Raw genomic sequence first — 14,195 nt, 5'->3', positions numbered from 1 at the left:
ATATCTCTGCCTAAGTACTTGCTCTACCTGGAAGTTCCACACCTTCCAGGGCTGGACACTTTCATTGTTAGAAGGTTCTTCCCTGTATCCCTTTGAGTTACAGCCCTTTGTGACTTCACTCAGTTTAGTTCTTCCTTCTAGAACTATGCACATTAAGCCTAATTCCTCATTTACTTGGTCTTCACATATTTATATTCTGCCTCAAGTTTCTTTTTGAAGCTTGGCACACCCAATTCCCTTCATCTGACACATTATGGATTTTTACATCCTTTACATTCTTGTCACACAACTTTTAAAGCTCTCCAGTTTGCCCATGGCCTTCTAAAAATTAACGCTCAGAACTGAACACTAGAATAGAGCATTTCAAACTATTTCTCTTGTTTTAGATACTACACTTCTGTGCCTAAAACTGTCCTGCACTTTTTAGCAGCTACATCACATTGATCATGAATCATTTACCCATACTTTTGTGGTGTAATTCAATGCCTAATCATTCAATCCTATGACCTTTTTTTCTCCTCACAGAATCATACTGGCAAGTGGTAACGTGAGATGTCTGTCCAAAGTATTCTCTATGAAAAGAGAGTCTTCATTCATCTGCAAGCTTCATCTGAGAGTTAAAAATCTCAACTGACACTTGCACCTAGTCACATACACCACTTTAAAGCTGCTGTGCACCATTTTCCAGAACCATTTGCCAGAAACCAAAGCGTCAGATCCGAGTTCCCCAACAGCTCTTCCTGGGCTTGAGTCATCTATTATGCAAAGCCAGCTCATTACTTCCCTGTATCTGAGCATCATCAGTCTATTTTCTGACCTTTCACCCTCAAAATCCCCAAATCCCTTTGAAGTCAAAGCATCAGTCATTTTTGTCCGGTGTAAAAAACACACATAGCACGTGCACGGGGATGCTCTGATGTCCAAATATGCAAAAACTTGAACATTTAGAGCTCGCTTAATCCCTGCTGTTGCATAATTGGCCTTGATGAAAACATTGTATCTACAAAGAAGCCTTCCCTCATTTGTCGCTTTGGGGACAGAGTGTTCCTAGTCAGGAATGGGATGCCAGCAACATTCGGTCACCTCACACAACCCCTAAAACGAAGCCGAGGGAGGCGGCTCCCTAGGGGTGACATCAACGGCCGGCGCTCCCGGTACCCCCTCACCTCTCTTGTCCAGGAGCCACATGAACGCGAAGCAGGGCATGAAGCCGATGGGCCCCCAGAGCACGAGGAGCGCGATGTCCCAGCTAGAGAAGCCGTAGGCCTGGCGCGCCGAGTTCTGGATGGGGCCCCAGGTGTTCCAGACCAGGCCCTGCACGAACCCCAGCAGCGAAAAGAGCAGCAGCACGAGCCAGCGTCGCCCGTACACCCTCCCGGGACTCGGGGCTGCCGCGGGCAGCGCCGCCGCCGCCGCCGCCGCCTCCCCCCTGCTTCTCCAAGCAGCCCCCGGCGCAGGCCCGAGCCCGGGTCCCAGCAGCGGTTGCCGCTCCTCCTCGCTGCTCCAGCCCGAGCCCATTACGACGCGCGGCCCGCGGGGTCACTGCCCAGCGCGGATACTGTCAGAGAAGGTGGAGGCCGAGGTTGCCTTGGTCGCCCTCGGCCTCGCGGCCGCGTTGCTGCGCCTGCGCCGCGCGAGCCGGCCCCGGTCCGGGAGGCGGGGCAGGTGCGACGGGCGAGGAGGGGGCTGGGATGCGGAGCCGGGCTAGCCTCTCGCCGGGCGGTGGAGAGAAAACCTCGGCGAAAGAGGGAGTGGAGCCGGTGTCCCAGAGCGGGGATCGGGAGGAATTGGGAAGGCAGGGAGGAGCGCCGCTGAGCCCCAGGAAAAGGAAACTCCCGGAGGGGCTGTAGTACAGGAGGCTGGGCTAGGAACCCGGGATTGCTGGGGGAAGTGTACATGTTTACGTCCTGTGCCTAATAAACAACTCGGAGATCTCCAGTCACTTAAGCCATATATTGCTTGCTTCTATATTGGGTTTATTTTCATTTCTGTTGGGTTTATAACTTAATAAATTAGAGAGGGAGATAGGATAAGATTTAGGCGTAGTAGGGAACCCAGAGGATTGCCGCATGAAAATCATTTGTTTTTTATGTACAGTAAGTACAGCCCTGTTAAATCAGCCATTTTTTGTGTGCTTTACATAGCCAATGAGGAAATTTAAAACGAGTCAATTTCATTCATGTATATATACGATATAGATCTCTTTCTACTATTTTGCCTGTTATTAACAGAAGAGCAATAAATATATTTTGATTAAGGCTGAAAGATTTTTGCCCCCAAATGACCTAGATTCATCTCCAGTTATTATGATTTTGACTACACAAAGAGTAAACGAGAAGAGTGGAGGTTGTCGATCTCTTGACCAAGCAACCGGTTATTTTGATATACAAATCCAAAAGCCTGACTGCTGTCGGTTAGTGTCCTTGAAAACCTAAGTCAAGCGATTTGGCTTGTTTTGGTCGGGAAATGAGTCACAGGCAACTCAATTAAAGAACATGCGCCTGAGGTTCACATTGCCCAGTAGCCACGAAAGCCAGGTGGATCATTTTGCTGCCAGAAGGGCAAGAGTCGGGAACAGAAGGGGAAGAGAAGCGTGAGCTCTCCTGATATCCAAGCGACTGCAGAGTAAGCAAACACCGAGCCACTTTCCACTGCTCCAAGCCCCACAAAAAGCAAACCATTCCCTAAAACTCCAATACTGTTGGGAGGAAGAAAGCGCCAAGGCGAAAAGGAAGGACTTGAGGAAAACCAGAAAAGAAGCCAAGAAAAGTCTACACCGGAAGACGATTACGGTCTGGGGAAAGTAGAAAGCACCACAACCGCGACCACGTGCTTACATTTCCACCACTCAAGAATCAAAATAAACCGCGTGGCCACGCCCAGTGCCCGTCACATGACTTTCACGCGCGTGCCGCTTCCGGAAGAGCCCGGTAGCAGCCGCTGCGACTCTTGCCTGTGCTGCGGCTTCAGACCCCGGGTTTTGGCCTCTTTCTGACCCGGCTCCCGCTCCACTTCACTTTTGGTTTCGGGTGGAGCCCGTGTAGTGATCTCCATGGCAGCAGACTCCGGGGCGTTCACTAATGAGGACTCTGAATCTGGAGAGGAAGAAGGTAGGTGCTAGGCAGAACTCAGACCGTGAGTACAACGCTGTGCCAGCTGACTCTTGGCACCTCTCATGTGGCCGTTTGTCCCTTCGGCCCTGCAGTAAGCTATGAGGAAAACTGTTTGCTTTCTACTGAACGTGTCTTTTTTCAAATTGTAGCACCCAGATTTTTGATCATCGTATAGGTCCAGTATCCCCCCATCCTGCCAGTGCTGTTTCACACATGAGGGTGTTGTGACTGTTACAGTAGATTGAACCACCCTTGAGATAAGTGGAGATATCTGGGACTTTTGTGAACAGGAGTATGATTTCAGTGGAATCCTGCTTTAGAGAACGGATGAAGTTTGAAGGCCGGTGAGCCTGAGATCCCTGTTAGCATTTATTGAATGATTGCTCCGTGCCTGGCACTGTTCTGGGTACTGCCGTGGGATCCAGAGACTTTTGATTGCATATAACAATGCCTTTTCCCGGTTGAGTAGAGGGGCCTGGAAAGGAAAAAGAATGACCAATGCCTGGTAACGTGAATACTATTAGTGCACACTGAAAAAGTCCTGGGCAAATTGATGACATTATAAAATGAAAATGGTCAACCTCTTGAGTATTCTCTCTGTATGGGCCTGAGATCCTTCTGATCCTCTGTTTCTATAGTAACATTACTTTCTTTCCCCAATGGCAATTCCCCAAACTCTTTATATCCTCTCTTCATCTCTTCCTCACTTCCAGCTGATGACTTTGCTCGTCAGGTCAACTCTGCATCTAATCTGTCTACTTTTTTCCTCCTTCTCTATCACACCTTTGTCCACATCATCCACATTTCTCACCTAAACCACTACTGTATCTTCGGGCCATGTGTCCCCGTTTCCTTTCTTGTGCCTCTCCAATCCCTTCTCCATTCAGTGGCGAAAAGTGACACTCTCTTACTCAAAATTCTTCAGTGAAATCCATTGCACTAAGAACTTAGGTTAAAATCCAAACTCCTAACCACGACCTACAAAAATCCTTGGTCTGGGTTCTGCTGATGTCTCCAGGAGCATCTCTTATCACTCATCACCCCCTCTGCTCTTACCTGCTTTTCATATAACTGACTTCTTAGTCTTCAGATTTTAAGGTATGTCACCACCTGAGACCTTACCAGATTAACCTATCTAAAACAGTCATCGTAGTTTTCCCCTGACCCTTACCCTAGATGTTTTATAATACGGCATCCTGCTTCCTTCATTTCACTTATCACAATCTGTAATTACTTGTTTATTATCGTTTCTTCCCTTAGACCTTAAGTACCTTGAGGGAAGAACATATATCTGTGTCATTCACAGCGTTTGCCCAAGCAGCAAATACAATGTCAGGCTCCTAGGGGGCACTTAATACATATTTGTTGAGTGAATGAATAAGAGAACCCCGTGCCAAGTCCAGAGGCAGTAGGAGAAAGAGCATGGCATAGTCCAGGAACTGAAAGAAGTTGGTGTAAGGAATGTAAGAGACAGGGATCCTGAAGGATCGTTATACCAAGTTAAGGAGTCTGACAGTGTGAAGCCTTTGAGGAGCTTTAGGTGGGGGAGTAATGGGGGAGTAACACAATAAGATTTGGTTTTAGGAAGATCACTGCGGCTGAAGGGTGGAGGATAGCTTGGAGGGAGAAAGACTGAAGGACAAGGTACTTAAACCCCCTTAGCCACAGCATCCTCCTCTCTAATGTGCATAACTATTGTGAAAATTAAAGATACTTGTAGATCATCTAGCATAAATGTCTGGCAGGAATTACATATTCAATAATGGTAACTATCTTTATTGTTAATAAAAAGTGCTGGCATTGGTGACTGACTGATGTTGAAACTGAGAGAAAAGAAATTGGAAATATCTCTGAAATTTTTCAGCCTGAGAAAACTACATGTAAATTAGGAACCTGAAGAAGAAGGAGGTGGTTGGGAGCACTGTTGAGTTTTAATGTGAATGCGTAACATTTAGGTTTGGGAGGGTGATGCAAAAGAAGATGTTAAGCATGTAGCCAGGGAAGAGGAGGTTTTTATTCTTTATTCAAATACCATAAATTCACCCTTTTAAAATGTTTTTTAGTATGTTCACAAAGTTGTGCAGCCATCACTACTATAATTCCAGAGCATTTTCATCACACCAAAAAGAAACCTGGTTCGCATTAGCAGTCACTCCCCATTCATCCTCTCTCCATCCCCTGGCAATCACTAATCTACTCTGTCTCTATGAATTTGCCTGTTCTGGGCATTTCATGTGAATGGAATCATACAATATGTGGCTTTTTGTGTCTGGCTTCTTTCACACAGCATCATGTTTTCAAGGTTCATCTATGTTGTAACATGTACCAGTACTTCATTACTTTCTGTGGCTGAATAATATTCTGTAGTATGGATATGCCATATTTTGTGTATCCATTCATCAGTGGGCATTGGGTTTCCACTTTGGGGCTGCTATGAAGAACGCTGCTCTGGACATTTGTTTACAAGTTTCTGTAGGAACATATGTATTCAGCTTCTCTTGGGCATATATCTAAGAGTGGAATTGTTGGGCTATGTGGTAATTCCATATTTAACTTTTTGAGGAAACTGGTGATCCTTAATCTTGAAGTCCTAAGGAGAACTGATGAAAGTATGGATTTGCTCCCCTGAACAGTATAGCATGTGTACACATTTTTGGAGGTGACTTCAAATTTTTGTATTAAAGGATTCTCCAAATCCTATCTGTGGAACTTTCAACCCTATTTTAAACTGTCATGCTCCCCAGAAAAACCACTTTGGGGTGACTGCTCATTACCATTACAAAGTAAGTTAAATGGGCAAAATCCTACTGGAAGAGAAGACTTTGCTTTAAATTAGATAAGGCTTATGTGAATAAAGGGTAAGAAAAATACATAATCAAATAAATGCATGTGAAAGTTTCACTATGTTTAGTATAGTAACGAATATTGTGGGGGTCATAGAAAAGTTAATTTTTGAGCAAACTTATTACCACTCCATTATCAAAAAATATTTGAATGTACACTATGAACAGGAGACTCTTTTGTACAGTGAGGTGAAAGACAGTTCTTGCTCTAAAATACCCTATAAATATACTTTGGGGGAAAAGAACACAGATTAAAAGACTTGTAGTATAATACATATTCGCACGGCAGGAGGCAGTTAGATGGGTTGTAAATATTACACACATTACATGCTTTGGGTGTGAGAGGAGAAAGAACGAATACAAATTGGATTGGTCTGTGCTTCTGCGAGTAATTTGAAGGTTTGGTGTACAGTCCTCACTCTGCACGCAGCCTCAGGTCCCACAGGCCCACTCTAAAGGACTTGAGCGCTCAAGAGTTCTGGTATTCTCAGGGGTCCTGGAACCGGTCCCCCTCGGATGCTGAGGGACAACTGTAGTTTGAATATGGAAATGAATGGAAGAAGTTGTTTCTGGCAAGGAGAGGCCAGGAGTGGAAGTGAGTGGAGAAAAGCCCAAGGCACATAGAGGGCAGAGGGTGGGGAAAAAAGCGAGGAGACAGACTGGTGCTACTGGAGTGGAATGTGCAGGGTACACAGCTGAATGGAGGAAGATTATGTCCTTGGAGACCAAAGAGGAGCAGGGTGAACCAGAACGTTGAAGTGAAGAAGGAAGTCGTGGGTTTCACTTTTCTCAGAAGAACAGGGTAAGGCACCACCCTGAGTGAGGGAGTGGAGAGAGGTATTGGGGATTTGAGAGTGAAGAAAAGCTTTGTCAAGTTGCTGTTGAGACAGGGATGATTAGGAGTCAATTAGTGGCGAATAGTGTGATCGGGAGCTGGAGAGGGAACCAGTGGAGGTGAGCATGAAATCGTGGAACTGATCCCTTTGTTTTGAGACTGCTGTGAGCATGCTCAATAGTTCATTTTACAAAGGTGGAGAAAACAAATGGTTAATCTTATAAAGTTTTATGCATTGTTAAAAATGAGCTGTGAATTCAGAAAACATTTATTTGGTGTTAGTTTATGCCAAGCCCTATGCTAAGCTCTATGGATATCAAAGTAATGGGTTTGCTTCCAAGGATGTGATTTTTTTTTTAACTGAAGTATAATTGACATACAATATATTATTTTCACGTATATTTCACGTATATTACATAGTGATTTGACATTTGCGTGCATTATGAAATGATCACCACAATAAGACTAGTAACCATCTGCCCCATACAAAGTTATTGCAATATTATTGACCATGTTCCTTATGCTGTATATTATATCGTTGTCATGGCTTATTTATTTCATAACTGGAGGTTTGTACCTCTTAATCTCTCCTTGACCTTTTTTCCCCCACTCACACTTTCCTCCCTTCTGGCAAAACCACCTGTTTGTGCTGTGTCTATGAGTCTGTTTTTGTTTTGTTTGCTTGTTTGTTTGTTTTGATTCCACATTAAGTAAAATCATATGGTATTTATCTTTCTCTGTCTGACTTGGCATAATACCCGATAGATCCATCCATGTTGTTGCAAATAGCAAAATTTCTCTTTTTTTTTATGGCTGAATAAAATTCCATTGTATGTATATGTACCACAAGGATGTGTTATTTTTTTTGTCTGAAGTAACAGCTTGGAAATTATTAAAAACAAACATGAGTAAGCAGAGCACAGAGGATTTGGGGGACAGTGAAAGTACTTCGTAGGATATTGTAGTGGTGGATATATGTCATTATACTTTTCAAATCCATAGACTGCACAACACCAAGCGTAAACCCTAAGATACACTGTGGACATTGGATGATTATGATGTGCCAGTTTAGGTTCATCTTTGGTGAAAAATGTACCATTCTGGTGAGTAATGTTGATAATGCAGAGGCCATGTATGTATGAGGGGAGGGGGTATATGGGAACTTTCTGTACTTCCCCTAATTTTGTTTTAAACCCAAAACTACTCTTAAAAAAATGGACTTAAACAAACATGAAACTACTTACTGTTAAGAATCAACTCGAGAGGCTTCCCTGGTGGCGCAGTGGATGAGAGTCCGCCTGCCGATGCAGGGGACACGGATTCGTGCCCCGGTCCGCGAAGATCCCACATGCCGCGGAGCAGCTGGGCCCGTGAGCCATGGCTGCTCAGCCTGTGCGTCCGGAGCCTGTGCTCCGCAGCGGGAGAGGCCACAGCAGTGAGAGGCCCACGTACCGCAAAAAAAAAAAAAAAAAAAAGAATCAACTCGAATTCTGAATGTGAGATGTTACTTCTAGGATCATACATTGGTTGAAGCGTTTCAGTGAAATTAAAAATCAATACTTTGAATCTGTCTTTCAGACTGAGACTGTATTTGTTTCCATTGGGCTCTGATAGTTTAAAATTTTTTTCTGATTAATTTTTTTAATTGAAGTATAGTTGATATATTAGTTTCAGGTGTGCAACATGATTCAGCATTTTAACAGATTATACTCCATTAAAAGTTATTACAAGATAGAGGTTCCCTGGTGGCTCAGCGGTTAAGAATCCACCTGCCAATGCAGAGGACAGGGGTTCGGGCCCTGGTCCAGGACGATCCCACATTCTTCAGAGCAACTAAGCCCGTGCGCCACAACTACCGAGCCTGCATTCTAGAGCCCGCAAGCCAGAACTGCTGAGCCCACGTGCCACAACTACTGAAGCCCACGCCCCTAGAGCCGTACTCCGCAACAAGAGAAGCCACCACAGTGAGAAGCCCGTGCACCCCAATGAAGAGTAGTTCCCACTCACCGCAAGTAGAGAAAGCCTGCGCGCAGCAATGAAGACACAATGCAGCCAAAAAGTAAATAAAATAAATAAATTTTTTTAAAATAAATAAATTTTTAAGTCAAAAATAAATTAAATAAATAAATTTTTTAAATAAATAATTTTTTTAAATTTTTCAGTAATTACTGAACTGTTAAGTATTTTTTAAATTGTGACCAAAAAAACCCATAAAATTTATCATCTAACCATTTTTAAGAGTACTGTTCAGTAGTAAGTGTATTCATATTAATGTGAAACAGATCTCCAGATACTTTTTGTCTTGCACATCTGAAACTCTGTACCTAGGAAATAACTCCCCTTTTCTCTCTCTCCTCAGCCCAAGGTAATTGCCATTCTACTTTGTGTTTGAATTTGACTATTTTAGTATCTCATGTAAGTAGAATAATACCATATTTGTCTTTCTGCAGCTGGCTTTTTACACGTAGCAAAATGTTCTCAAGTTTCATCCATGTTGTAGCATGTGACAGTATTTCCATCCATTTAAAGGCTGAATAATATTCCACTGCCTGTATAAACATTGTGTTTATCCCTTCATCTGTCAATGGATGTTTGGGTTGCTTCCACCTTTTAGCTATGATGAGTAGTGCTACTATGAATGTCAGTGTCCACATACCTCTTCAAGACTCTTCTGTTGAATATTTTTGATGAAAAGAGATGAAATACCCAGTTTATTCTGAATTACGGAAAATTTACTTAGTGGAGGCTGAAGAAATGGAAACATTTTGGTAGAAATTTTGAAGGTACTTTGAAGCATTTTTAAGAGCTCCAGTCTTTGAGGCACCAATCTTTCGAGTATTAACTTCACTTAAAATATAGATTTACTTATCTTGCTTTAGGTTTAGGAACTTACAAGCACTGTGAGTCATTTTCTGGTTCATAAATGGATTAAAGTGAGGAGGAGAAGACAATTTTCTGGGTTAACTGGGCAAGAGTTACAAGTGTAAGAAGATGGGAAGAAGAGGATGGTAAATGTCCAGCATGTAACTGTCTCCGGTCCCCAGCCTGAACCTGGTTGGGTGTTCACTACCACACCGAGCATTGGTATTGGCAAGGTCATGTCAACACAGCCTCAACACTTTGTGGTTTCTTCGTCAGCACCACCTTCTAGATCTTGAAATTCAAAGGGTTTATGACAGTTCATCAGCAGCAGAATTTTCTCAGTTCATATTGACATTTTAAAATAGTGACTATAAAATTAAAATCATCTTTGGTGTAAGTTTTACCATTCGGTCTTCAGTCTGAACACAGTCATTTTGTTAAGTAGTACTTGCATAATTCCATCAGCGTTTTTCTGACCTGGTCTAAATGTTCATTATTTTTTACGCTGATATCTACCATTCCAGATGGTAGATGACCCTTGTGTGTATATACAGTAGTCATCAGATTGATGAAGGCCATCATAGGCTTACCTGTATATATTTAGAAATAAATTAGCTCCCAATGCTAGGACCCAATTTTTTGTTCATACTGTATCACTGTGGTGAGTCTCTGCATTGTAACTTGAGGCTTACTCTGATGTCACCTTCTGAAAATTTTTTAATAAAATATAAAACTATTAAATTTAAAATTAATAATTATTAAAATTATACCTGACATGAGAAGCGAGTTAATTTCAATTTCAGGATCTTTGTCTTTGTTGTATTCTATCAATATTAGGAGCGTATTCTGGAAACTTGATATTTCTTGTCTTAAATTCTAAATCTCAGATACAAATCCAAGCCAGATGTTAATTGACTGAAGCCAGATTGCTAGCAAATTCAGAGAAATTAGGTTTCAAATTATCTTGTCCTTTGCACTAATTAAAGAAAAAATTAACTGAGAAAAAAGTAAATTGCTTTTTGATGGTGTTTCACCATCTCTAAAGAATTGTTACCAAAGCTGTAATCAATCATCTGAATAACATGCTACATTTAGAGGGAGAAGAGACTATTGTGCGACACCTAGATCACTAATCATTTTTTCCAGCAGTTTCTGTTAGAAATTGCTACTTGCTGCAAGTTTAGACCTAAATACATTTATTCTTTAAAGGCTTTTGAGGTTGCTTCAGAATTTTTATAGCTCTTTGCAAATATCCCTGGCATGGAATGATTGGGTGCATCCCTAGGCTATTTAATTAATACAGTATAGACTGTATTCTTCTTTAAAGAAAATTGTAACACTTCAATTTGTTAATAGCCCAGTTCATTGTTGATTAAACGATCAGAACCCAGATTACTTTTATCTCACAACCAGCTGATTGTTTTATTTCACTGATAGACCTGAAATTCTTCAAATATGCTAATTTCCTATTATGGTGAGCATCGTACTGATCTACTCTGCATATGCTTTATAGCACTTTTCATTCATTTAGCAAATGTTTGAGCATTTAATATATTCCAATTACTGGGCCTGGTACTTTCTCAGCAAACTTTAGTTTTTAGAGTCTCCTATTAAATAACCTTTGGGATGTTTGGCATTTTTTGATCAGATCATTAAATACTTTTTTAGAAAATTTAATGTTATGTTAGAGGAAAAAATATTTATTTACTTCTTTGAAGCTCCTCTGTCAAAACACTACTCGTGTTACTAATGCCCGCGTACTTAGGTGTACAGATATGAGAACTGTTTTGAAAACATTCAAAGCCGTGTGATCTATTGGCTCTGATTTAAGATAAGCAGCATAAATAAATCGTCACCCCCAAAGGACTGGTGCTTCTGTTTTTCTCTGCCTTTTAAAGTTCTAGAAGCAAAATGTTCAAAGCTTGAACATTTTACAAATGTAGAACTGAAAGAATGTTACAGTGAGTCACACCAGCCATGATTCATCCAGCCTAAGCCACAGAGCACTCTCTAGGGAGAATATGGTTGTCCTTGAAAACCATAGCCTCAGAAGGCAAGGTGCTATACCAGTTATGAACTAATAACAGAGTCCTGACTATGAGTTAATGTGTTTATATGAAAGCGTTCAGGGGATACAATTTTGCTGGCTTTGGTTCCGGGGCACAAAGATGGACATCTTTGCATTCTTTCAGCCGGTGTTTGCAATTTCCTGGGCCTTTCTTTTATCTGTTGAGATGGTTAAACATGATGTCTGTTTTCCAGGCAGGATATAGGAGAGGAGGATAAAGGGGAAAGGCTGACTCAGCAACTTCCAGATATATATCTGGCCACTCCTATCTGCAAAGGAATCTGGGAAATGTAATTTTTCAGCCGCTCCCATTGCCCAAAGTTCTGTTAGTGAGGAAGAAGAAAGCAGTAGTGGGTAAGGTAGGCAACTAGCAATCTCTACTGTAGATATTAACTACTCCCCCCACCACACATACAAACATGTGCACAAACCAGAACATTCCTCTCTCCCCAACAGCACATGTGGATTTATTATCTATGGATCCATCTAAAGCTTCCCTGCACCAGCTTATCTTTTCGGGTTATACTGTCTCTCTGTTTTTAGTGCTAGTGTAAGTCCTACAGTTTTAATTCTCTGGAAGCAGGATTATGCAGTAGGAGGAGCATTGGACTTGGAATCAGGGAACCTGACCTATAGTCCTATCATCACTGGTGTTTTGACCTTTGACATCTGAACTTCCATTTCTTCATTTGGATAATGGAAATAAAATACCTTCTGTACCTGTGTTTTACAGGCTTCTTAGAGGATCCAATGAGCACTTTTATTTTAATGTATATAAAAGTGTGTGGCAAATAGTAGAGCCTTATACAAGTAAATATATGGTATTGTTATGATGATGATGATCAAAACCAAACTCTCATCTTCCTAACAGAAGGAGATGTCACTCCTAACCTTTCTCTCGTGGCAAGTCACAAAGTCTGGAAACCTCAGTCTTCCTTACAGCTGCATCTGCCTCCTACCCCACATCTCTTCAGTCGTAATAGTCTTTGACGTTGTTCTCCTAGTATTTCTCCATCTCTACCATCTCTGCCTTCCTCACTGCCACCCTTTGTTGTTCAGGGCCTTATTACCACTCCTCTCACTTAGCTGTTGCAATAACTCTCTGAGTCAGTTCCAGTCCCTACAGCTCCACACATTGCTACAGAGCCCTCATTTTTATTGTTAATGAATTGAATGTACCAGGGGACTGTACTATGGGAGAAATATTTAGTAAATTATTTTTCTACTTTTGAGACATTTGGTTGTTTGTATTTTTGGGTTTTTTATTATAGTAATAGATATTTTATGCATATGTGTGTACATATATATACTATAAATGAATATGTATGTGGCTTATGATTATTTTGTTAAAAGCAAATTCCTCTAACATGAGTTATTAGGTTAATGGGTGGTTCTTTGAGACTTTTGCTTCATTTTCCCAGTTGTTTCCCAAAGGGTAGTACTAATTTATATGTCACAAGCAACAGGTATTATCATGAATGAATTGTAGCTTTTCATGGTCTAGCAAAACTTTAAAAATATATAATAAAAAATGTGGCTTGTCCATTTTCATACACAGGGAATCCAGGCACTCCAAGTCCAGGAAGACTTGGTACATTGCAATCTAGGTACCCCTGTGCTTACATTTATAGGCTGGCATGGGTTAAGACCTTTTTTAAACAATTCCTGGTTACAGCCTGTTTTCCTTAACAGGGCTCTTCAGTAGGTAAAGGTCACTTAAAGATAAACTTGGGCCTTCTTTTACATAGAGACCTAAGAGTGCCTTCTGTCTTCCCTACTCCACGTAGCCCCACCTCTGGCACCTGCCCATCCCCTGAAGCAGCCACACTGATGTCCTCACATGAGAGCCCTGACTACCCAGAAGGGGCCACAGTGTTCTTAGATGTCAGCTCCTGAGGGCTTAGAGCCTGCTCGCTTTCACCACTGGTTTGGGAGAGGTTTCTGGGTTTTGTCCTTGTCTGAGAAAGGAGGGCCAAACTGACCTAAATTTTCATTTTCTTTAAAAACAAGTCTCACATTCAGACAACTACAAATTACTCAGGTTCCTCGATGAGTCCTTCTCCATCCCTCCTCCTTTTGTCAGAAAGTTTAGAAGAAGGTTGGTTGAAGGGGGAATTTGGATTATTCGTGAGCTTTTCGTAATTTTTTGAGTAAGTGTAATTACAGATTAGGTAACTGAAATAGAGGGGTTAGCTGATTGTACTAGAGAATCATAAATTCATGTTTTGGGGATCAGAGTATGAAGCATTTTTCAACTTTCCCCCCAAACTTTCATCTTGAGATGTCTTTAAAGAGAAACTTATTGTTCTTTAATTTTTTTTTAATATATATTTTTATAAATTTATTTATTTATTTTTGGCTGCGTTGGGTCTTCGTTGCTGCGCGCAGGCTCTCTCTAGTTGCACCTAGAGGGGGTTACTCATCGTTCTGGTGCACGGGCTTCTCACCACGGTGGCTTCTCTTGTTTCAGAGCT

At 41.7% G+C, this 14,195-nt stretch overlaps 2 protein-coding genes across 8 annotated transcripts in view; one reads left to right on the top strand and one right to left on the bottom strand.

Annotated features, from left to right (window-relative positions):
* Positions 1 to 1,665, bottom strand: part of SLC49A4 (solute carrier family 49 member 4) — a 92,649-nt gene extending 90,984 nt beyond the window's left edge. Inside the window, exon 1 of the mRNA XM_030858370.3 lies at positions 1,167 to 1,665. Within this exon, the coding sequence (XP_030714230.1) occupies positions 1,167 to 1,518 (352 nt within the window). The 5' untranslated portion in view covers positions 1,519 to 1,665. The remainder of the gene's footprint in view (positions 1 to 1,166) is intronic.
* Positions 1,666 to 2,298: 633 nt separating this feature from the next.
* Positions 2,299 to 14,195, top strand: part of HSPBAP1 (HSPB1 associated protein 1) — an 84,695-nt gene continuing 72,798 nt past the window's right edge. For 2 of the 7 annotated variants that reach the window (XM_060298148.2, XM_060298147.2), the window contains exon 1: positions 2,325 to 3,110. In XM_060298148.2, coding sequence (XP_060154131.1) covers positions 3,053 to 3,110 — 58 coding nt within the window. In that variant the 5' untranslated portion in view covers positions 2,325 to 3,052. Of the gene's footprint in view, positions 3,111 to 14,195 lie in introns of all 7 variants that reach the window. The other 5 variants (XM_060298151.2, XM_030858339.3, XM_060298149.2 and 2 more) reach the window with 3 other exon arrangements.

The sequence above is a fragment of the Globicephala melas genome, chromosome 4 (genome assembly GCF_963455315.2).
Source record: "Globicephala melas chromosome 4, mGloMel1.2, whole genome shotgun sequence".
In the NCBI taxonomy this organism is placed as follows: domain Eukaryota; kingdom Metazoa; phylum Chordata; class Mammalia; order Artiodactyla; family Delphinidae; genus Globicephala; species Globicephala melas.
The sequence above is the reverse complement of the archived record's forward strand: the minus strand, read 5'-3'. Positions and strand labels throughout refer to the sequence as shown.